General features: G+C 40.1%; 2 protein-coding genes across 5 annotated transcripts; one reads left to right on the plus strand and one right to left on the minus strand.

Moving 5' to 3' along the window:
• The first annotated feature begins 499 nt into the window (after positions 1 to 499).
• Positions 500 to 17,708, plus strand: LOC132292759 (protein EMSY-LIKE 3-like). Of its 4 annotated transcripts, none has more exons than XM_059790393.1 (10): positions 500 to 797; positions 12,719 to 12,921; positions 13,016 to 13,125; positions 13,225 to 13,468; positions 13,588 to 13,764; positions 14,626 to 14,694; positions 15,932 to 16,171; positions 16,365 to 16,436; positions 16,521 to 16,584; positions 17,280 to 17,708. In XM_059790393.1, the coding sequence occupies exons 1-10, from the start codon at positions 770 to 772 to the stop codon at positions 17,471 to 17,473; spliced, it is 1,401 nt and encodes a 466-aa protein (XP_059646376.1). In that variant the 5' UTR covers positions 500 to 769; the 3' UTR covers positions 17,474 to 17,708. The 4 variants fall into 4 exon arrangements, with proteins under 4 accessions (XP_059646376.1, XP_059646378.1, XP_059646379.1 ...); XM_059790394.1 differs by having other exon boundaries at positions 501 to 797; positions 16,368 to 16,436; XM_059790395.1 differs by lacking the exon at positions 15,932 to 16,171.
• LOC132292743 (uncharacterized) lies at positions 17,550 to 23,826 on the minus strand. The gene is made up of 3 exons (XM_059790392.1): positions 23,334 to 23,826; positions 22,445 to 23,168; positions 17,550 to 21,229 (listed from the first exon to the last, which is right to left on the minus strand). The coding sequence occupies exons 1-3, from the start codon at positions 23,690 to 23,692 to the stop codon at positions 20,039 to 20,041; spliced, it is 2,274 nt and encodes a 757-aa protein (XP_059646375.1). The 5' UTR covers positions 23,693 to 23,826; the 3' UTR covers positions 17,550 to 20,038.
• Positions 23,827 to 24,047: the final 221 nt, after the last annotated feature.

A 24,047-nucleotide genomic window follows, 5' to 3' on the forward strand; every position in this document is an offset into this window, starting at 1 on the left:
TGACGTTTATATTGTTTGGTAACCATTAGAATTAGAAGCGCTTTTAATGGTCAAATTTAGTTGAGAGTGTTTAATAGAAATGGAATATTTTAAGTAATTTTTTTTTATTAAATTTTTTATTTTTTTATTTTTTATAAATACAATTATACCCTTTAATAAAGTTATTATTATCAAGTATGATAACATCATTATTAGAGGATATTATTGTAAAATTATTAATTATTTAAATATAAAAAATTAATGGTTAAAATTGTTACTAAATAAATTAAAAAATAATTTAATTGTAATAAGTATTTACTATAATATGTCATAAAAGAATTTTTTTTATTCTAATAACAATTCCAAACGTACTCTTTAAAAAATCAAAGTTTCTACTATTAAACCTCATCTTCACCTAAGATCATTAAGTGGGCCTCCTTAATCGGGGCGGAGGGGACTGTTATGCCCTTCTATTTGGGCCTATAAAATCCCGCAAATCAAAGCCGACTTGAAAAAGACCAAAAGTGGCTTTAAATTTCCCCATTCCCTCCGTCGATTGTCCCATTAGGTTCTATATATATACTCCGTATACAGTTTATGTAATTTGTATACGCCCTCTCTCTATCTCTCCCTAACTGATAATTTTTGCGACTTTCATGTAATAAATTCATTATTTATCCATATTCTTCTCTCGAGTCGACTCCTGAATTTAATATTCACGTCCAAGAAACTTGACGCAGATTCTTCTCTGACTTTATGGGATCGTTATACTCGGTGGAACAATCTTGTTATGGACTATGAACTCGCCGACAGCAGCGGTGAGCTAATCATCATATTTTATTTATATGTATATAAATTGATACACACAATGTGTTCCTTGAAGGTATCGAATTATTCTCCACGGTTTGTTTCAAGATTTAGGGTTTTGAATGTGAATGGACTTTAAATGGGTTTAAATTTTGTGAAAAAAGGGAAGAAGAAGAAAACCTAGTTTCTAAATTCGTTTTTTTTTTTTTTGGTTAAATTAGGGTTTACAGACCCTATTATAGATTTTTTTTTGTCTTGGAGATAATTGTATCTTCACTTCTTGCCACTATCTTCTCTCTTTTTTTCGCCTAACTAGATGACCAGGAAGATCTTTTTCCCGTATGGCATTTAGGGTTTGAAGTTTTTCTAGGAATGCTTTATTTACTTATCTTGATCTTTTGAAGTTCTATGAGTATTTGAACTTATGTACAACTGGCAACAGAGTCCCACATGCCAATTAGATGAAACTTCTTCTTAACACCCCCTCCCAGTGATCAAGAATTTTTGTCCCCAAAGAAAAGTGGAATTTATTGGAATATTAACCATGATTATGACCCATAAGTTAAGTAGTTGATTGAAATATAAACAACAAATAACATTTGCAAACTCAAAAATAAATGTCAAAAAATCATTTGAAGCCTACACAACTCAAATAGTCATGTAACTTGTAATTCGTTGGACTGAAAAGATTAACACCCCACAATGCTATGTTGATTCCCTGACACCGCCCCTCGTTATTCATCTTAACTGTGTCTCTTGCCATTGTGGATAATAAATCTTTACTTTACGGCAAGAACGATACAGAGTGATTTTTACCATTGTGTAAACTTAATCTTACTACTGGACAGAGTGATTTGGTGTTGGTTAGGTCTACCCCTGTTGATTTTCAATTTGTTATAAGCTCCTCTTTCTATGTATATCTCTCTCCTTTTCTGGCAATACAATGTGCCACAGAAGGTCTTCTCTCGTGCGGGTAATTGTATACTTGCAGGGTTATTTTTTCCTTCTTCCTCTTTTCTTTTTTATTGTTTCGAAGTAAAAGGGAATGACTAATGTATAGTAATATGTTGATCATTAAATCTCTACCTCCCGTGTGTGAGAGGGGAGGAGGGAGGGAGAATAAACAATTATCAGTTCTAACTAAAATTTTCCCCACGTATGTCTGGTCCGACAATTATTGTGAAATGACCAATTTCTTGTGATATCTCTTTTAGAAGAATGTTCCCCCCTCCCTTCTTTTTCTAGGTTAACTCTTGCCCAAAAATATACTCAAAAAAAATATATGAATTATGATGGTTCTTCTCAGTAATTGTGAATTAGCACAATTGAAGGTGCTAGAAGGGGATAGGAAGTTTAGAACATGTGGATGAATTTACTCAAAATTGATTTACATCTCTCTCCATAATTCATACTTCTGGTTAGCACATGGGTGAGATTTAAGTTGCTAAATATTTGGAAGAAGGCATTGCTAATATTAGTTCCTTAGCTGGAGGAGGAATTATGACTTCACGGGTGTCCGTTGCAAGAAGCTTCCATTTATTTTCATTGTGTTGTGTGCCATTTTGCTATGAGTATGATAGCTTTGCGATCATATAGATTTGTCTGGTATTGGCTGCTTTCATCGTGTTGGCATGCAAGCATTCATGTTGTACTTTGAAAAGTTGTTCAGTTTGCCCACCATTCATGCCTTCATGGTATGTTTTAATTTCATGCCTTTAGTTAGACGTCATTGATATTTTTCACTTTGTGGTAATTTGCATTCTCGCCTCATCAGATACAGTAGTGAGTTTCTCACATGATATTTCCTAAATCCCGCAATCTTCTTTTCCTTTCTTCGGTGCTCCATAATATTTGTCAACTTTTAAAAATTTACTACATGAAGTTTCTCATGTTACAACAATAGCCTTTTATGTCATGGTTGCATACTAGCTACTTGCTATGTTCCTTGAACTGTTGCATACCGGCCATGCTCCATGCTTGGTGTACAGTGGCATTTTGTAAATATTGTGATTTTTTTTTTTGTGGTAACTTTGTTTATTTTTCACATAATGACTGTTCAGAAAGGAGTGATGTTATCTTCCGCAATCTTGTGAAGTCTGTCTATACCAGCACTAGGTTAGCCAAGTGCGATCAGAATTGGCCTACATTATACCTTACTCCTTTAATTGTAGTCTAGGCCTACATTCTCCTTGTGTTACTTACACTACAGCCTCTCGTTGCAGAGTAATAAACATGTTTGTTGCAAACTAGGGAAAAAAAAAAAAAAAAAGTATGTTGCCTAACTTTTGTGCTCTCAACGGCAGACTTACTTGGTTGCAGGCACGGACCTACGTTAGGCCCAGTGGGGGCATCTGCCCCCACTGAATTTTTTCTTATTTCTATTATATACCTATATTTTTTGTTAAAATCTGAAGACTGCCCCCGGTTAATTTTTATGGTATTATACACTCACCCCCACGAAAGTTTAGGTCATGAAAAAAGAGTAATCAATTCTCTCTCTATTACCATGTCAATGGTAGAGCCACAATCACTCAGCTTTTTTGTTATTTTAGGTTTGCATGTCTATCTTTTAATGATTGTATAAATGCCCCTACAGAATATTTATCAAAAAAATAAATGCCCCTACAAAATTATAGAAATATCCTTGGTCCTAAAATCCAACACAAAGACGAGAGAGAGAGAGAGAGAGAGAGAGAGAGAGAAGGGAGGAAGAAGCATGTTTAGCCAACTTAGTGACTAGGTCTGTCTAATAGCTTGTATTTCTTGTTTGTATTTTTTATAAAATATTATAGTAATAGAAATATATTTAATGACATTGAAAATGAGGCATACAACATTTACAAAAAGTGAAAATTCATCGAATACAATTATAAATGTATTGAATAGAAATATTTTCAATTAAAATTTACGTATTTGTATTTATTATATTGGTTAAAAAAATTCCAACTCTGCCCCACTAAAAAAAAAAAAACTTCTGGGTCCGTCACTGCTTGGTTGTGCCCTAGATAAGCACCACTGGGCTACTTCTGTGAAGGGATGGCAATTTCCCTCGCCCCGCCCCAATGGGGCTGATTTGGTAGCCCTTTAAATGGGTTTGGGGCAAGTATGATAAAATAATTAAAAAATCGAAACAGGTTTGGGGCAGAGGCGGATTTAGTGGCAAACCCGACCCGACTCGATTCTATATGTACCTTTAAAATATATATATATATATATATATATATATATATATATATATATATATATATATATATATATAATTTAATATTTTTAAGACCCTTGTTACTTTATTGAAAGTCAGTTAATATATTAATGTTTACTACTTATGCTGCGTTTGGTGTGTAGAAATGAAATGGAATGTAAGTGGGAATGGAATGAGAATGAGACATTCCATTCTATTGTTTGGTTGTAAATATGAAATGTGTAGGAATGGAATGATAATAACCATTCTAATGTTTGGTTGGACCAATTTAAAATTTAGAATGGAATAAATTTTTAATTGAATTCTCCAAAATATCCCTCTTAGTAACAAATAAATTAAATTAACAAAATGACATTCTCCAATAATTTTTTAAAAATAAATGGTGGCAGTGGTGGTGGTGGATGGTGGAAAGCGGTAGTGGTGTAGGTGGTGGTGTTGGAAGGCGGCGGTGGTGGCAATGGTGGAAAGTGGTGACAGCAGTGGTGGTGGAAGGTGGCAGTGGTGTTGGTGGAAGGCGGTGGCAGTGGTGTTGGTGGAAGGCGGTGGCAGTAGTGTGGTGGTTGTGGTGGAAGGAGATAGTGGTGTGACTATGGTGTTGGTTGAAGGCAGTGGAGGTGGCGGCGGCTGCGGCGGCGGTGGAAGGTGGTGACGATGGTGGTGGTGGTGGGGGTGGTGGAAGGCGGTGGCGGTGGCGGTGGCGGCGGTAGTGGTGGTGGTGGCGGTGGTGGTAATGGAAGGTGGTAGACGGTGATGGCGGTGGTGGAAGGCGGCGGCGGTGGTGGTGGAAGGCGGTGGCGGCGGCGATGGTGGTGGTGAAAGGTGGTGGTGGAAGGAGGCAGCAGTGGTGTAAAGCTGTGGTTGTGGCGGTGGCGGTGGTGGAAGGTGGTGGCGGTGGCGATGGTGGTGGTGGAAGGCGATGGTAGTGGTAGTGGTAGTGGTAGTGGTGGTGGTGGTAAAAGGCGGAGGTGGTTGGTGGTTTTTGGACTTGGAATATGAGGGTTTTTTAGAAAGTCGATTTGTTTAAAAAAATTACTTGGGAATGGAATGGCCATTCCATAGGTTTCGTTGTAGAATAGATTTTCATTCCAATGGAATGGTCATTCCCATTTTAAATTGCATACCAAACAAAGGAATGGTTGGAATGGGCATTCCATTCTTGCACACCAAACGTAGCATTAGTGATTTACAAGCTGGGCCAGCTTATTTTGCAGCCCAATTTGAGCACAATGGGCTAGTTTTTTTTTTTACTAAATAAATTTTTTTTGATAAGTAAAATGTATTAGAAAGCGTTCAAAAGGGGAACGCGTCCCAAGCTGTACAAAAACAAAACGGAACCTATGAACTCAAAGAGCCCAAAAGGTCCACAATATCCTCAAGAGAAGTATAATCTCTCCCCAACCCCAACAAAAAAGAGTAAAAGTAATAGAAAATTTTAGCACCCCAATGGAAGACTCCTTCCCATCAAAAGATCTTTTATTCCGCTCTTTCCAAAGGCTCTACCAAACGTAAAAAGGGGTCACCCTCCAGAAGTCTCTCGCCTGAGCCCCCACCCATTGGCCCCTCCAAATATCCAGCAAATCCCGAGAAGTCCGAGGCATGACCCAATGAATACCAAACAAATGAGACTCCAACAGTCATGGGCCACAGGACAATGCAACAGAAGGTGATCCACTAACTCCCCATTAATTTTACAAAGACAACACCGATTAACAATGATATGTCTTCTCTTCCTCAAGTTGTCCAAAGTCAAAATCTTACTCCAAGCTGCAATCCACACATAAAAGGCTACCCTAAGAGGCGCCTTAGACAGCCATACCATCTTCCACAGGAAGGTGGTACCATTAAAACCAGATAGGCACACAAAAAAGGACCGGACCTGGAACATCCCCTGTGAAGAAGGCACCCAAATCAGGGAATCTGCCCCAGTGCCCTCCACCTCCTGTCTGTATAAGAGAGCCAACAAACCAGTGACATCATCTAACTCCCAATCTTGAAAAGATCACCGGAATCGCACATCCCAAGACAACCTCTTGCTATCAAGGCAATAGCAGTCAGCAACCATAGCATGTTTGTCAACAGCAATCCTGAATAGCCTTGGGAACAGAAGAGCCAATAGCCTATCCTCGCACCGGGAGTCCTCCCAAAACCGAACATTCCTTCCATCTCGAACTCTGAATTTAATATGTTTGGAGAATTCATCCCACCCCTTCCCAATGGCCCTCCACACCCCCACTCCACTAGCAGACCTGACTGGCCTAGCTGACCACCCCCCTTTCTCCTCCCCAAAGCGCCGCGAAATAACCCTTCTCCATAATCTATGTCTTTCTCTGCTGAATCTCCAAAGCCACTTGCCAAGGAGAGCACTGTTGAAATGGGCCAATCTCCTAATCCCAAGTCCTCCCAACTGAAAAGGCCTGCAAACCTGCTCCCATCTGACAAGATGATACTTAAATTCCTCTCCATGACCCCCCCAAAGAAAGTTTCGTTGAATCATCTCAAGTCTTCCAACAATAGAGGTTGGAATCTGAAAAAGCGAAAGAAAGTACGTTGGGAGGCTTGACAAAGTACTACTCATTAACGTAACTTTACCACCCTTGGAGAGAGATTGCTTTTTCCAACCAGCTAATCTTCTCTCGACCTGCTTAATCACCGAGTCCCAACTTCCCACCCTTCTGGCCGAGTCCCCCAGCGGCAAACCCAAATACGAGATAGGGAAGCGTTGCGTCCCACACCCTAAAATAGTAGCCAGAATGTCCACCTCCTGAACCTCCCCCACAGGGACAAGTACACTCTTACCCACATTGACTTTCAAACCAGAGACAGCCTGAAAGCAAACCAAAGCACATCTCATATACCTCAACTGGGACATCTCTGCCTCGCAAAAGACAATAGTGTCATCCGCAAAAAACAAGTGAGAGATCTCCATCTGCTGAACCGAATCAGGGCCGATCTTGAAGCCCCTAATGAAACCCAAGTCCACCGCCCTTCTCATCAACCTACTAAGGGCCTCCATAACAATAATAAACAGGAACGGGGAGAGGGTGCCCCTGCCTCAGGCCGCGAGAACTGCCGAAAAACCCCGTAGGAGACCCATTCACCAACACCGAAAATCTGACAGTGGAAACACATGTAACAATCCATTTCCTCCATCTCTCACCAAAACCCATCCTCTCCAACAAATAGAACAGGAAATTCCAGCAGACATGATCATTGGCTTTCTCGATATTCAGCTTGCAAAGAACACCAGGAACCCCACTGCAAAGTCTAATCCACACATTCACTGGCAATAAGGGCGGAGTCCAAGATCTGTCTACCCCCAATGAAAGTATTCTGAGACTCAGAAATAACTCCATCCAGAACCTCCCTCAATCTAAACGCAAGGACTTTTGCATTGAGCTTATAAATGCACCCAATTAGACTAATTGGTCTAAAATCCTTAACGTTAGAAGCGCCACCCTTCTTAGGAATAAGGGCAATAAAGGATGCGTTCAGCGATTTCTCAGACCGCCCCGTGGAATGAAACTCATGAAAGGTGCCCATAACCTCTTGCTGAACCACCTCCCAGCTCTCCAACAAAAATCTCATAGTAAAACCATCTGAGCCTGGAGCATTATCACCATTACAACTCTTTAGAGCCTTCAGCACCTCCTCCTCTGAAAAAGGATAAGGCAGAAATAAAATCAAAGTGAAGACCATCAAGACGTGGCCTCCATCGAAGAGGCTCAGAATAAAGCCTTTTGTAGTAAGAGACAATACCGCTTTGCACCTCCTCCTCTGTAGTCAAGACCGTACCGTCCACATACATCCGCCCAATATGATTGCTCCTCCTATGAGCATTAACAGTTCTATGGAAAATTTTGGTATTTCGGTCTCCCTCTTTGAGCCACAAGGCCCGAGATTTCTGGCGCCAAGGAATTTCCTCCAAAACAGCAATCTCCATGTATTTTGCCTGACAAGCTGCTCTCCTAATGTGATGAGATTCAGAAAGAACACCCTACCCTTCCAATCCATCAATCTCAGCAATATCAGCCAATGTCCTATTCTTCTTCCACTTCAAACTCCCAAACACCTCCTTATTCCACCTTTTGAGATTATTTTTTAGAAGTCGAAGCTTTCCTGCAAGAATTAAACTCGACGTACCCACCACCAGGTTCTCCTCCCACCAAGAGTGCACAGATCCCTGGAAATTATCCGCTCGAAGCTACATGTTCTCAAATCTAAAAAGAGTGCTACGAGATCTAAAACCTCCACTATCCAAAACCAAGGGGATGTGGTCCGATGTCACCCTAACCAACACAGCTTGAACAACATCCGAGAACTTTTCCTCCTAGTCACTTGAAATCAAAAATCTATCAAGGCAAAAAAAGGGTTGGTGTTTCCCTTCCACCGGACCAAGTGAAAGAAGCTCCCTCAAGAGGAAGATCAATAAGCTGATGGCCATTAATAAAATCAGAAAAGTGCATCATAGCCTGAGTCCACGGACCACCCGTAGATCTCTCCGCTGAGGACCTAACCATATTAAAATCTCCTGCCATGCACCAAGGAAGAGACCATCTCCCCTTCACCCCACTCAACTCCTCCCACAACCCATTCCTCACACCATCATCAACCGGCCTATACACCCCAGAAAAGCCCCAAGTGAAACCATCCTCCTCCATCACAAAGGCACAAGACAGATAAAATATCCCTCTACAAACATCCACCTTAGCCATTCATCTCCTATCCCACATAAGGAGAACACCGCCAGATGTCCCAACAGAATCCAGCGCCTCCCACTCAACAAACCGATTACCCCACAAACTCTTCACCACACGATCAGTTATAGAATCAATCTTTGTTTCTTGGAGACACACCAAATGCACCCCCTATTTTCTCATCGCCATCTTCACCACCTTTCACTTACCCGGATCATTGAGACCACGGACATTCCAAGATAAAAGTCGTAGCTTCATGAAGAAACAATCACCCCCATCACCCCCTTACCCCTCCCTCCCTCCTTAACAATACCCCTCTCCTTCTCCTCCTCAATCAACCTATCATAGTTTTCATCAGTACACAGGTTCCTTAGCTCCCTTTCCCTTCTCCGCGGAATAAGGTTCTTCTTCTTCCTGCTCCTCCTTCTGGAAAATTGAATCATCTCCCCCTCTCTACCCTCTGCCGTGGCCTGAAGAATTGCTAAGGCCTGATTACGATTGCCCTTGCAAAAGACACCCAACAGATCACTAGTGGCCCCAATATTAGCTATGACCCATTCCTTTCCAATATCCTCACCTTCCTGCCTACACACTTTGCTGCCCAAATCCTCTGGATGAACAACAGCCAAGGGGTCCACCACCCCCAAATTAGCATGACCCTCCTCCTCTCACAAAATTAGATCAAGAGAACTGCCCTGTTCCATCCTGCTCCATCTTCCTCACCTCCCTTGGCCTCCACTAACTCCTCAACATGTGACATCCAGTCCTCACCATAATCCTACACACCTTCCTGGATGAAAGGGTCCGGGTTGTTGTCAACAGTTTGATCATCAGGCGAAAATCTGTGCTTCTGCAGCTCCTTCACCAAAAGAGAGGCTGATTCATCGCTGAGGGAAATACGGATATCTTTGCCCACACAAACAGTCACCAAATCAGGCACAGGACCTTTCAAACAAGTCAGTGGGCCACCTTTCAAAGATGAACACAGCCCTTTCGTTCCACCCAAAAGAGGCTTGGCCGGCCTACCCATCTCCTCCCCTGAAGAATCATTGAACCGAGAAGAGGAAGAAAACTCCGAACAAGTCTCAGCAATCCCGACGCATAACCGGTCGTAATCCCTGTCACCAGACAAACAAACCGTCCCATCCCTTTCTGACGGCCCAACAACCCCAAAATTAGAGCCAACAAGCGACAACATTTGTTGCCTCCCATCAAGGACCTCCCCCCCCCCCCCCCCCCCCCCCCCTTCTCAACAACTCACAAGAAGGAGTAGAAGTAAAGATAGAAGGTGACGGAGAGTTCCGAACTTGAGGGGAAAAGGATATACCTAGACACGAATGGGGAACCTTACGGGCGACCCACTTTTGTTTGTCATTTCTGGTCCATTTCTTACTGGGTTACTTCGAGAAACTCCAAGAGAGGCCATCCTCTTTCATGGAATCACAGTCGCCATTCTCATTATCACCCAAAAACCAAGACTGAAGAAGATCAAACTTATTACCCGAGAGCCGGTTCTGACAACACGTTCCATGCCGAAAAGTCTTTGGACAAGCCCCAGCCCCCTTCGTCATGCTCAAGCTCACCTTCACCCAGTTCACCTTCTCTTTCCTCGACCAAGAACGTGAGGCCGATCTTCTCTGTGACGTGTCCAGAGGAGGTTCTTGAATATCAAGGCTGTGAGCCGCTTCTGAAATTGGTTTGGGCTGCCCACCTTGAAATGAGATTGGAAGACAATTGTTTGGGCTCATTAAACCACCCTATCCTTAGCCAATCTTGGCTTAATCTGAGTTGGTCCAGAAGAAACAAGTGGACCAGAAAGCTTAAGTCGTTCATCCCGCTTAACGGGCTTTGAGGGTCGCCCCGGCCCAGAAGATGGCCCAGACCCACCCCACTCACGCGTAGCCTTCCCAGTCACTTTTGAGCCCACTGTATGAGCCCCCTGGATAGGCCCAAGTCCAACTACGTCTGGCCCAACAGAAGCAGAATTCAAAATACCCCAAGGAACACGTGACTCAGCATGTGATGGAGCAGTTGTCTTCCACTCACAACGGGCGTCATTTCTCCTCCAACCACGTGTCACAAAAGCATCCTTCCCACTACCACTCGCCTTAGGCGCGTGAGGGCTCACACGTCCCTGACCTTGAAACCGGCTGTTCTGCACCGCCACCTTTTGGAACTCTGGCTTAGGTCCAATCCCACCACTAGACGTGCGTGACAGACGGGAGATAGCTGACGCCGCCAGTGGTCCTATATCACCTTTTTCGGTACTTGTCCCAGTCAGTGGGACCTTGGTCGGAGCAATTTCTTCAGATAACGAGATTCTGAACGCCCACCGTCCATCCTCCACAACGATACTCGTTGGAATCACACCACTGTTAGCCACAATGATCACAATCCTTTCTGTGTCGCTCATCTCGAAAGCCTCCACATCCCGAAAACCTCCACACGCATCACCAATGGCGACGAAAAGCTTCTAGCACCAAAGATGCAACGACAGGCCATACAAAATGACTCGCCGGTTGTTATTCCTCAACCTCAACCTGGAGCACCCGACCCTGTAGTACCAGAGATCGATGAAAAGTTGAGCCTCACCCCAGGATTTCTTGCCCCAGTCCAGAACCTTATAAGCCTCCAACGCCGACGGGAATTGGAACAACAAAAGCCCGTCCGACAGAGAGTTAACCCTAACCCCGCCCGAGATCAACCAGGTCTTCGTGGCCCAATCTTCAATATTCTACAAAGACCCCACCTCTCTGTCAAATCTCCCAACAAGGCAGGCCCTAAGAACACGTTCTCGAGAGGAGGTGCTGAGATTGTCCACCGTAAACACATGATCCCTAGGAGAAGGAATCCGTTCCACCTCCCCTTTCAGATCCAGGCGAGGAAGACGAGCAACCTCCAAATAAGACAACTTCTGACCGTCAAGCGCTTTCATGAACAGATCCTCAAAACAACAGACCAACAAAGCCAACAGAGAAAGAGAACGTAAGAAAGAGAAGTAGCAGAGGATTTCTCCGGAGTTAATGACTCCGGTGACTGGTCGGAGCAAAAGACTCCGGCCGCATCTCTACCATGAAGCAGTACACTTCATTATATTTTTTAATAGGATAACAAATAAAAATAGTAGAAATGAACCACACTGCTTTTTTTTTTTTTTACTAAATAATAAAAGTGTCATAACCCACCCCCGCCCCGCAATTAATGAAGTACGCGGGGCTGAGTTGGTGCTTTGTCTGTCGGAATAAGGGCGGGAATGGTATACCAATTACAAACCCGTTCCAGAGTAGGGCCGGAGTTGGTATATGACAAATTTTCTAACGAGGCGGAGTAAGGTTCAGCCAACCCTGCCCCAACTTTGCCCCGTTGCCACCCTTGAGTTCTGCATGCCTATGGGTGCAAACTCAGGCACCTTGTAATGGAATAAGTTATTATGTAAAATGTGAATGCATTTACAAGGCCAAACCACAGTGGGTATATTTAGTAATCAACTCGAAAACAAGTCAAGTGTGGGTACATTAATTGCATCCCCTAGGAGGATGAGATTTTTCAAAGAGGGCAGTAATTTTGTGATGGATGGAGTGAATAATTGTCCATCCTGATCACCCAATGGTGGGAGTAGAACCGACAATTAGCAAGATGCTTCTTTTCGCATATCAGAGACACTTGAAACTTCAAATATAGTCTCCCTTTCCCAAATGAGTTATGCTGTTAAAGATAGCTTTGACATCTATTTATGATGTTTGTGCACAAATATATAGCCTATTGACCAATATCTGGAAGTTTTTCTTCTTCATGAGACAGCATTTCGCAGTTTGTTGCATTAATCAGGTTAAACCTATATTGAACAAGAGTTTTAGCCCTACAGCTGGATATTAGAAGAAGTCTTGTATTTTCAAAACCTAAATATTTGGAATAATTCTTCAGTTAAGATGACTAAACTGCCAAAAGGGTTTTTTTTACTGTTACTGCAAATATTGTTTTCACTGTTATCTCTTTTCTGTAGAAATTTTCATGTTTTCTTTTGAAATGAATACAGGTACTGATGATGATCTTCTGCCATCACGTAGTAATAGAATTCCGAGTGGGAGCTGTGCTGCAGAAAATGGAAGATCTGTTGTAGGTTCCATGCCATATCCTAGGATGTATAGTGACATAGAGACCCAAATTCATAAGCTTGAGCAAGAAGGATACAGTTCAGTCTTGCGAGCTTTTAAAGCGCAGTCAGATGCCATTACATGGGTATATAATTTTCTCCTTTCACCTGTTTCCGTATATTCTTTTTATATCCCTGCTGATCATGTTTTGAATGTTTCATGATATGCGCATTCATCAGGAGAAGGAAGGTTTAATAACTGAACTAAGGAAAGAGCTAAGAGTGTCAGATGACGAACACAGAGAGCTATTGACTAGGGTTAATGCTGATGATGTTATCTGTAGGATAAGGTTTTGAAATTGTTTAATTTCCTGGAAATAGTTTACTAGATCTGCATTAATTCATCACTTCTGCCATTTGATGGTAATCATGTTGGGTAATGCAATCAGAGAATGGAGACAAGCAGGTGGTAACCATAACGCCACGCTCGGCATTCCTCAGCCAATTCATGATCTGATTCCCAGTCCAACTGTTTCAGCATCACGCAAGAAGCAGAAAACTTCCCGCTCTATGTCATTTGGTGTAGCATCGCAAGGTTTACACCCTCAATCGATTCCTGCATCCATGCAGCCATCACCTGCAGCAGTAAAACATGGACCAGCATTTGGAGTTGGAGGCAAGAATTTTAGACCAGTAAGTTGATTATATGTGATATGAGTGCAAAAAGGAGGGGGAAAAAAGAATTTTTAGGTTGAACTTCAGAGCTTTTTCCTTAATAGGATCTGACTTTGCCTGGGTTATTTTTTATGAAGTCCATGCAGTACCCTTCCATGGTTTCTACTGGAAGGGGTCAGTTAACCAATCAAAGTTCTTCTGGACCTGTAACAAATGAACCTGCTGAAGCTGTAATTGGAAGGACAGTGATGACAAGATGGCCTGAAGACGACAACTTCTATGAGGCTGTCATAAAGGATTACAACCCTGTTGAGGTATGTTCAATATTTTAAAAAACTGGTTGAGGCTTACCTCCAAGATGATCGTAATGAAACACATTGGGCCTTTAAATCATTACTGAGATGTGTGCTTCAAGTGTCCATTTTATTTTTCAATTTTGAATAATTATTTTTTATTCATTATGGTCTGGATAAAAACTTCTTTACATATTTGTCCCTTTACTCTTCCTCTTGTTGACATTCAACTCAATGCTCTATTACCATTTTTTTTTTCCCCTGGAACTTCTATTTACGATCACGTGAATCAATTTGTTTTGGCTTCTCAACGATGTTTTTTTGCAAATAACCATGTTTTATATTAGGGATTATTACATATAAATGGTGCTAATGACCCATATTTACCATTTAATGGAGTCAAAGTCTCATAATTTCGAAAAAATGAAGTTGACCAAAATACTGACTTGGACATGGAAAAACATTGTTTACCCTCACATAGGTACCGCTTTTAGGCACATAGGTACCGCTTTTAGTGCACGGAGGTACCGCTTTTTGTGCATTAGATACCACTTTTGTTTTGGGCATAGAGGTACCACTTTTTGTGTATCAGATACCACTTTTTTGTGCAGCACAAAAAGTGCTACCTGATGACAAAAGGTGGTACCTGCATGCACAAAAAGTGGTACCTATGTGCCTAAAAGTGGTACCTTAGTGAGGTAAACAGTGTTTTTTCATGTTTTCATTTTTTCGAAACTATGAGACTTTGACTCCATCAAATGATAAATACAAGTCATTATATTTACATCTTTAGAAACATCGACTTTGTTTAATTATAAGCTCACATGTGTTCAATATTCAGAAGATTTTGTACCTCACTATTTTTTTGATAATTATTTTCAGGGCCGACATGCCCTGGTCTATGATATACATACAGCAAACGAGACCTGGGAATGGATTGATCTCAAAGAAGTAAGTCTCATGCATTGTCATGCACAAGATTACAAATTATTTGCCTCTTTTCAAATAGTTACTTTTTGCAGCAATTATGTCGATAATGTTGAATTAGTTTTTTTTTTTTTTTCTTTCTTGATGAGTAAAATTAGTTAAATTTTTTTTTTGTATTTTGGCTGAAACTACTTTACCTGTATCCATCCATTTTTTACTTAGCTTGTAGGCTAAACCAAGTATTGGCAATTTGGCATCAATACTAGCCACTCAAAATCTTGGTAGATTAAACAAAGAACTTCATAAGTTTTGCATCTATGTTTGATTTTATTTTTTTATTATTTTTAATGATTTCCTTACTTATCTTCTGTTTTCTGCTTTTAAAATCCAATTCATTTTCAAGGAAATCCGTAATGTCAATTATGTTCTTGTAGTAACTGATTTTCAACCCAAAGGTGAATGATGATATTAATATTAATATGATTATATGTTGAACTTTTATCAAGATTTACTGAAAAAATTTAGTTGTCATAACTGATATAAAAATTGTTAGTGGCTACCATTTCATCTGCAAAATTATAAATTTGGAATTAAAGTTGTGCATTCTGCACCTTTTCAAGTTTGCAATATTGAATTGTATTCCAATGACAATTTCAGACCTTGCCTGCGGCAGTCTGAAGTTTTGGACTTTGTAGAGCATAATCTTTCCGCCTAAGTTTCTTTCCTTTACTTTTTTTTTACCCCTTTATTTTTCCAGCTTTTTTTTTTTTTTTTGGTGGGGGGTTAATAAAAGTTTCCATGGGATAGAACTGAAAATAGGTTCATGTTGTGTGCATGAAGAAGAGTGCATATACACTATTCAAGGTAGGTACAACATTATTAATCCCATTCCTTTTTGTTTAAAAGACCATTCTGGCCATGGAAAGGTACAAAGCAGAAATCACCCATTATCCATATCATCAAAAACAATCTGGCTGTTTCAGGAAAAAAGAAACTATTGGACAGTAAATAAGTAACCTATCCTTCAATGATCTTCTGGTACTTTTATTATCATTCCAAGAGAATTATTGTAAAGACAAACATAACTTTTCCTTTTAGGTCCAGCCACGTGCATGATTTGAGATAAATCTGGGACCTTTTTCCTTTTAAACGAAACAAAACTTTGTATTTCAGGCATTTAGTTATTTTTTCATTTTACTTAATTGGATTTCCCATTGACAAAGTTGTCGATAGGAGTTCTATAATATCTTACTAATGTCAGATTCCTCCGGAGGATATCCTATGGGAAGGTGAGTGTCCAGGAAGATCCCATCGTGGGGGTCATGGTGGTCGAGGCGTTGGTGTTAAGAATTCTATGGGCCATGGGGTTCTGGGTGCTGGAAGCAGGAGAGGATCCAAAAATGATCAATTTAAAAATGAATTCACACCATCACGGAATGGAATTGTGAAGGAAGTTTCTGATGATATTGAAATACTTCACACAGAAACATTAGTAAAAGAGGTACTTTTCCTGATGATCTTTAGGCAATTCATATTATAAATAGTTTTCTTATGACTAAATTAAAGATATGTTAATTGTGACCTTGTATAATGTAATTTGCACTGAATAGACCTATGGGCGCATCATACAAGCTATACACATTCAAATGAGTTAGTGAACCACATCACACCATTTAAACATTTTTTTCCTTTAGCAGGTGGAGAAGGTTTTCAATTCTAGTCATCTTGATCTGCTTGAGATTGAAAAGGCAAAGAAAATGCTTAAGGTGAGAACTGGAATGCATCCTACAAAATCCTTACGTTCTCCCTTTTGTTTTGCATCACGAGCTTTGCTGTTATTGGTAATGCAGGAGCACGAACAAGCACTGATTGATGTGATTGCAAAGCTGGCAGATGCTTCTGATTCCGAAAGTGGTAATAAAAAATACGTGTGTACATAAGTAATTCGTTTGTTTATTATTGTGTATTCTTGGAATTTAAATTAAATCCCATGTATCACTATAAATTTGTGAAGCAGTTTACTTTTTATTGGCATGTTCAAAATGTTAGCTTGTTTCTGTGCTATCAACAATGTTTCCCCTTTTTTTTTTTTTTTTCTTTTATTTTTAGAGAACGTCTTTGAATGTGTTGTCAATTTTATGCGTGATACTGTGGAGCATGGTTTTATATTTGATAATGACAATCCACATTTTTGGGACGGTTTGTAAATGAAACTTTGCAGCAGTAGAATTATTGGGAAAAGAAGTTCGTATGCAGACAATAAAAAATGGATTCTGATTGCCAACTGAATAACTTACAGAGGTTTTTAAATGCTTGTTTGGTGAATTTTATGCCCTACCTTTTTATTTTTTTGGCCCTGATAAAGAAGCAGAACAATAATTTAAAAGAAGATAGGTCCGCTCCCTCTTTGGTCTTCTTATGTAAATGTGACATTTGGTTGTAGTGGTTGTATTATGTGCACTTAAAAGTTTTTTTTTTTTTTTTATCAGCCTGCCCTTTGCATCGAGTGATCATGGGAATTATTTTATTTTAATTATTTTATTTTTCTTTTCCCAATTCAATGAGCTGAACAGATGTTTGTTGTACGTGTTTTCTTTGCTTCAAACCAGATGAAGGGCAGCCACTCTCTCATGAACATGCAATGGACAGAAACATGCAATACAGTGGAAACCAGCATCGACCCAATCTCCAGGCCAAGGCAAATGGAGCAAGCGTTTATGGTTCTGAAGTTGGCAACCAAATGGCAATAATAGGTCAAACTGTATCGGACAACCAGCAAGATGATTTCATCGATGACGTCTGATTATTATTTTATTTTTATTTTTTCTCTTCTTCTAGTTGGTGGTGTTTGGAGGTTGAAGCAATGGAATTGTGCACTATTTTATTTATTTTTTTTTTTTTTTTGTAGCTTAACCAAGTTCTCCAACCTGTAACATGTCTTAATTTATGTCCACGCACTTGGGAGTGCAGTAGTCCAAACTGTGACCTATTGGGTAACAAAGTTATTTGCAGAGTCAACATGGTAGCTTTTATTGGAAGATCTCCATATCTGGTGCAATTTTGTTTTATTAGCTTCTATGATGATGAAATCTAGCTTTGGATAATTTTACCACAGATCCAGAACACTATTATCGAATTCCTGCAAATCAAATCATGTATAAACAAAATTAGCAACTGGGTTGATGAAAACATCTTAATGAACTAGGTACTCTCAGCTTTGAAGATCCAATGAGCAGTGAAACCTTCTCTAGCCCCCATAACACAGAGTTCTAATTTTAGGGACTGAAAAACAGTTATTATATGAGAACAAGGTAACAAAAACAAAAAGGTAGCACAAATTCAGATAACCTATGACTTTTTCGGAAGAACAAAGAAATTGGTGCACCCGTTCAAGTAACAATAATAATGACAAATTCCTGCTTCAGATTCCGTTCAACATAATTCTGGTTAGAATGATTCCATTTAGATCCTAAGATTTTCACCAAAGAAATGGAAAGGTCGCGAAGAGGCTGTTCATATAAAGTTCCATAAACTATAAAGCACATAAGAAAAACAAGATCAGTTAAAAATCTACAACAACAATGTCATTTCAATTTTTGATTCTTTTGACCGAAAGGGAAAATATTCAAAAATCGCCATTTTGCAGTTTCTTCTAAAGATGATAGTGTTTTTCTTGCTTTTTTGGATTTCTAAGACGTATAGTCGAAAACTCACATAACATCAATGACAATAATGTTTATGGAAGCAGTTGAAATGTGAAAGAAGAGAACGGCTTCTTCTATCTATCTGATGCGATGCAAAATATATACGGAGTGAGTGTTTAGGTAAATATCAACCTCAACCAAGTAATAATCACAACCATCATAACTTTGAAACTTGGAATTCAAAACCTGCCGCTATATTCAGCCTCAACTTTAACTAAGGACTCCAGACCCTAAAACCATAAGGTGACATCCGGACAACTTAGTGCCATTTTGAAGAGCCTTGGAAACACTAGACAGGACCTCCTCAACCTCAATCTCTCCAGAACTACGCTTCATACTCTCATCCACAACAACACGTAACACTGCTTCCATTCAAAACAAAACATCAATATATAAATCCATCAACCTAAATATGTGAGAGAACCCCAAAAATTACCTTCAATACAATATCTTATTCTCTTGAAACGATAACTTTCCATTAAATTAAGAGTTACGACTAAGAATTTTATATCTTCTTTTAACCATAAATCAAAATATCAACAAAACTGAATCAACCCATCTAATTTCTAAAAATCCAAATTATTTTAAAAATATATGAATGACAACCAAATAAAACCATACAATCATTCCACCGAACTAAAAACATTCAACTTATAAATCTCTCGCATGAAATAAGTACTGTTAACAACCGATAGATACTTCTGTCCATAATTCAAAGAAATAGTCAATCAAGTAAGGTATGTAGATAATGTGAGCGCAAGATGTACAACGGAACTTATTAAATCTAACTCTTGAAAATAAAAATAAAAAACCAAAAAAAAAAAAAAATGTTACTTCTATCTCATCATACTTAAATCATAACGAGCACCATAACAAAAAATCAAGGATTACCAATCAATTTTAATCACACAAAAAGCAATAAAATGACAATAGTTCCAAAATTACGGTCAAAAGATGACAGCATTTTAAGTTCCTATTAGCAGATAAGTAAACAAAGATCCATTGCAGACTCTGTACATGTACACGTATGTATAAAGAAAGCAAGGCCTACCTGTGGATCCATCAACACCTCCCGTGTCGTATGGAAGATGCAGCTGCCATGTCAATCATTCGTTGGGCAATCGATACTCAATGAGGCCCTTCATGAGAATTGCGCAACCAACATTCCAATGAGTACTTGGTTGGGAAGGTGTGGACAAGCACAATGACCCCCAAAATTGCCCTTGGCTTCCCCCATCAGGCTGGCTTGAAGATCACAGAGCAAAACAAAAGAAGGTAGGAATAAGCTATTTTATCTGATGGATGATGAATCTAATAAATAAAAAGCTCTTATTTTAATCCAAAAGCAAAAACAAACAATAATTTTTGATATTTTACATCTATTAGCAACTTCCATGCAAAGTTGGGCCTTTACCAGAAACTAAAACTGTCCCCAAGTATTAAAAGGAGAAACCAACTAAAGATGAACCAAACCCTTCTCAACTGAAACAGAATTTTCTTCATAATTGTGTTTCCAACTGTTCTACAAAATAGGAGTCCCAGTAATGATGTGGCCAAAAAGACATGCCAAAAGGAGTCAAAACAAAACAAATCTGCTGTTATAAAACAAATTCATGATTACAACTTAAACATTAACCCATACACATAATATACAGAGGCTGCAATTACTTCCTTGATCTTTTCTTTGGTTGTTTTGAAGCCACTGCCTCTGTTTCACTTACTTCCCTACTCCGTTTGCCTGAAACTGCCGGTTGGGTTGGAGGTGGTGCTGTTGCTCCCTTTGGTGGCCGTCCAACACTTCTCTTTGACGGGCTTCCCTGCTCCTTCACTTGCCTCCCTGCCGAACTCCTCCTGCTTACCTGCTCTTTCCTTACATCGCCCCTACCATTGCCACTTCTCTTCTGCTCAGTTCCTCCCTTGTTATTGTCAGAACTGATTGCAGAGTTCTTCAATGTATCTAGCAATGACCCGTTGTGCGAGGATGAACTTCGCCTCATTCGGTTCAAGAAGGTAGCTGCACTTCGTTTATTTACACCAGTTGTAGTTGTTGTTGTGGTATTCTTCTTCTCACTTCCAGGTTCTGAATGCTCACTGGGAGACCCACCCTTGCCTTGGTTTTGGCTAAGACTGGCTTCTGAATTCTTGTTGGAGTTAGTATTAGTACGACTCTTGCTATTTTTCCTTGAGCTTCTTGAACCTGAAACAAATCTATCTCTTGTTCTTTTCTTTGTGATTTGTTCCTCTGCTTTACCAGAGATTTTGTCAGGTAACTTCCAATCCGGAACTGATTTCTCCTCAGCCAATGCTGGTGTTTGCTCTCTCTTTTTATCTGCTCCTGAAGCCGACACTGATGCTTCTCTCTTTTTATCTGCTCCTGAAGCCGACCCTGATGCTTCTCTCTTTTTATCTGCTGCTCCTGAAGCCGATCCTGATGCTTCTCTCTTTTTATCTGCTGCTCCTGAAGCCGACCCTGATGCTTTTGCCGCAATTGAGCTGCGTTTACGGCAAACAATCATTGGCACTGACATTTTTGGTTTTAGGAGCAAAGGAGCAGACGGTTCGGGATCTGATTTAAAAGGCAAGGGGACCGGTGGCAGTGAAGGTCGTTCTTCTACCAACAGATCTGACTTATCCTTTCTTTGAGCCATCTCTTTTGAAACGAGCTGCCAAAGGTCAATGGCAGCGGCAGATTCTGAGGAGTTCTTTCCAAAGAAGACAATGGCATTATTGACGAGAAGCAGCAGATCACGAAAAAACTTGCGGTTGCAGCCCAAATACCAACCTTCTTCAATCCTCGTTCGTATTGTTTGGAGATCTATATGTTGCCGTATCAAGTTTGTATATGTTGGGGTTTCCTGAAAAGTTTTACGACAACATGTCAAAACGGTTTTGCATCATCATCCAAGAAAATAAATGCTAAATAAAATTAGATTGAAAATGTGCCCATGAGCCTCATCCTCATAAAGGATCACATGGAAGGTTGAAAATCCCTAGAGGGGCAATGTGGGTCTGTGAATTTCAAAAAGAAAAAATTATATATATACAAAACATTGAAATTAACATCAAATTTACCCAACTGTTCACCTATCAAAACACTCAGGCAATTTGCATCAAAATAATTAGTACGGCATCCGGTTAGAAACTTTATTTTCTAAGCAATTGATAAAGACCAAAGTAGATCAAATGCACAATCAAATTGGTCAATAAACTGAAACCCATAAGTGAGGTTCAAACATACTGATGTCATGGACTCGGGTTAACATTCGTTATTCTATAGCAGCCAAACACAATCTCAGGAGGACAAACATATGAATTATATCAACCGGAAAAAATAAAAATAAAAATAAAAATAAATAAATAAATAAATTTGACATTAGACGAAAACAAAAAAATTTAAAAGAAAAAAGAATTATCTATTTAATCCTTGCAATCACTTGTGAAAAAACTAATACATGGAAGATAAAAGATGTATGCATATTTTCACATCTTCCATGCTTAATTTTATCCATTGCATTAAGTTGCCTCCTACATTTTTAAATCAAATACATTCGGTAGACAAAAAAAATTGGAACCTCATAAATGAATAAAAACACCTCCACCTTTATACAGATGGTTCGGGTTTGACATTATCAGCGACAAATGATATCTCAATAAAATGAATTGGGATACGAACAAAGCGCGGGACCAGCAAACACGTAAATATCAAACTCGTCCCTATGCAATAAAAAGGCATCATTGTTATGACCAGCGAAGAGAACAAACATTAAATTGGGCCTAAATGTTGGTATCGAATATCCATGCATCAAATGGGTAATTTGGTAATTTGAAATAAATTGGTCCAAACCTCTTGTGAACTAACTGTATTCTAAAGCCACAAAAATAAAATAAAATAAAAACCAACACAATTTATTCTTCTAAAAGGAAAACATGCTAGCTTAGTTACTTTATTTGAGTGGGCCCAAATTAGTCTCATCTCTCATTTTATTTGTTAGAAGAACTTTTTTTTTTTCTTTTACCAAGAAAATTTTGAAATTGATAACATTTAAAAAAATATTAGTAATATATTTTACCTGACTCTCAAGCCGGCGCTCAAAGAGCGAGCCGAGCTTGTGAGATCGGATGGACTCGAGGAAATCAATCAACGGCTGTGACTTGACGGAGACCTCTTTGGTGGCGGGAGAGCGATCATCGCTCTCCGGCACCTCACCGCTGCTACATGCACCTGGGCGCAGCTTATCCCGTCCCTTCTTTCTCGATAAACTCGCTGAGCTCTGCACATCGCTGTTCTCCTTGGCCCCCTCCTCATTTCCACCTTTCGACTCGGCCACCGATTCCAATAACTCGGGCGACTCACTCCCACCACCCTCCTGTTCAATCTTCACCGGTTCACGAGCCGGTTCTTTCGCTATACTATCCGAGCTTCCGTTACACGAATCCTCTCCGGCCGGCTTGGCTGAATCACCGACCGGATCTGGTTTATCGTCACCGGTTTCAACTGGTTCCGGTTCTTTCTCAGCCCCTGCTGGACCGGTTTCGACATTCTCAATTTTCGGATCTGTCGAATTCGACTCGTTGACCGACTGGTTCTCCCTGTCAGATTCTTCACCGGAAACCGGTTTATCAGCAACCGATCCCGGCGATAACTTCTTCGGCTCACCGTCTTCGTCTATCTTCTCTTCCTTTATATCTCTCTCTACACTCTTCTCCAGATCTGATTTCTCTCTTTCTTTCTCACTCTCTCTCGAACTCTGTTCTCGTTCCTCTTTCAATCTCTTCACCTTCAATTGGAGAGACCTAACAAGTAAACCAATCGCAATCAGAACCTCTCAAATTCAAGATTCACAAGCAGATTTTTAACTAAAAATGGCAAAACCATAGTTTCGATTAAAACGTTCTGAAAAAACTGTGTGAAAAACATGTATTTATTTATATATGGGAGTGGACTTATTAGAGATGTACACGATGGAGAGATCGTAACGTTCGAGTTCACGTTTGAGTTCGGCGACTCGGAGTTTTCTCAACTCATCGAGCCAAGGTATAGTATTGTCGGTCCCGGCGTCGCCGACATCGTCCGATCTGGAAACGGTGTCGTTTCTTGTCCCGTTGGCCATGTATCGACGTTTGAGGTCGTGATACTTTTGTTCACAATTGTGGGGTGTTAAGAGGATGGAGGTAGAGCTTCGCTTCTGTATCTCAACGACAACGGAGTCCCAGCTGTTGGTGCCGTAACGGTTGACGGCGGAGGCTAGCAGGAGCTCCTCCCATGTCCCCCACGGTGCCTCCGGTTCTTTCTCTGCTGTGTCGTCCGGTTTGGCCATGAAAAGGTAAACAACGTCTATGTTATCCTTGTTATGTTTATCTGCTGCGATTCCTCCATTTTCTGCCAGGTTCTTAAAACTAGGGCTCCCTCCTCCTCCTCGCTACTTTCTCTCTCTGTACCATTCGGCTCGGCTTAGACGACACACTCTTTATCGCTCTCAATTACTATGCTACCCTCACCAGCTATGAAAATTACCTTCTATATTTCAGGATTTTAAATAAATAGTTATTGACTAAAATATCCTTATGGATGTTGTTTTATGATTTGGTAGGTATGTGTACATGCCTTGATGGGGTTAGATAGATAACAACTTAGAAGCCACACGATTCACAAGTCGCAGTACCCGGATCCAA

Source organism: Cornus florida, unplaced genomic scaffold, assembly GCF_030987335.1.
Source record: "Cornus florida cultivar Cherokee Brave unplaced genomic scaffold, ASM3098733v1 CherokeeBrave_3.0.0_Hap2_Chr02, whole genome shotgun sequence".
NCBI lineage: Eukaryota > Viridiplantae > Streptophyta > Magnoliopsida > Cornales > Cornaceae > Cornus > Cornus florida.

What these genes read in the sequence shown, in the direction of transcription:
- LOC132292759 (XM_059790393.1), top strand. Translation starts at nt 770, where the DNA reads ATGGACTATGAACTCGCCGACAGCAGCG. An exon ending in GATGTTATCTGTAGGATAAG is followed by an intron (nt 13,126 to 13,224) that starts GTTTTGAAATTG and finishes TAATGCAATCAG; the next exon opens with AGAATGGAGACAAGCAGGTG. An exon ending in GAGGCAAGAATTTTAGACCA is followed by an intron (nt 13,469 to 13,587) that starts GTAAGTTGATTA and finishes TTTTTTATGAAG; the next exon opens with TCCATGCAGTACCCTTCCAT.
- LOC132292743 (XM_059790392.1), bottom strand. Translation starts at nt 23,692, where the DNA reads ATGGCCAAACCGGACGACACAGCAGAGAAAGAACCGGAGGCACCGTGG. An exon ending in CGTTACGATCTCTCCATCGT is followed by an intron (nt 23,169 to 23,333) that starts GTACATCTCTAA and finishes TTTACTTGTTAG; the next exon opens with GTCTCTCCAATTGAAGGTGA. An exon ending in AGCGCCGGCTTGAGAGTCAG is followed by an intron (nt 21,230 to 22,444) that starts GTAAAATATATT and finishes AAAACTTTTCAG; the next exon opens with GAAACCCCAACATATACAAA.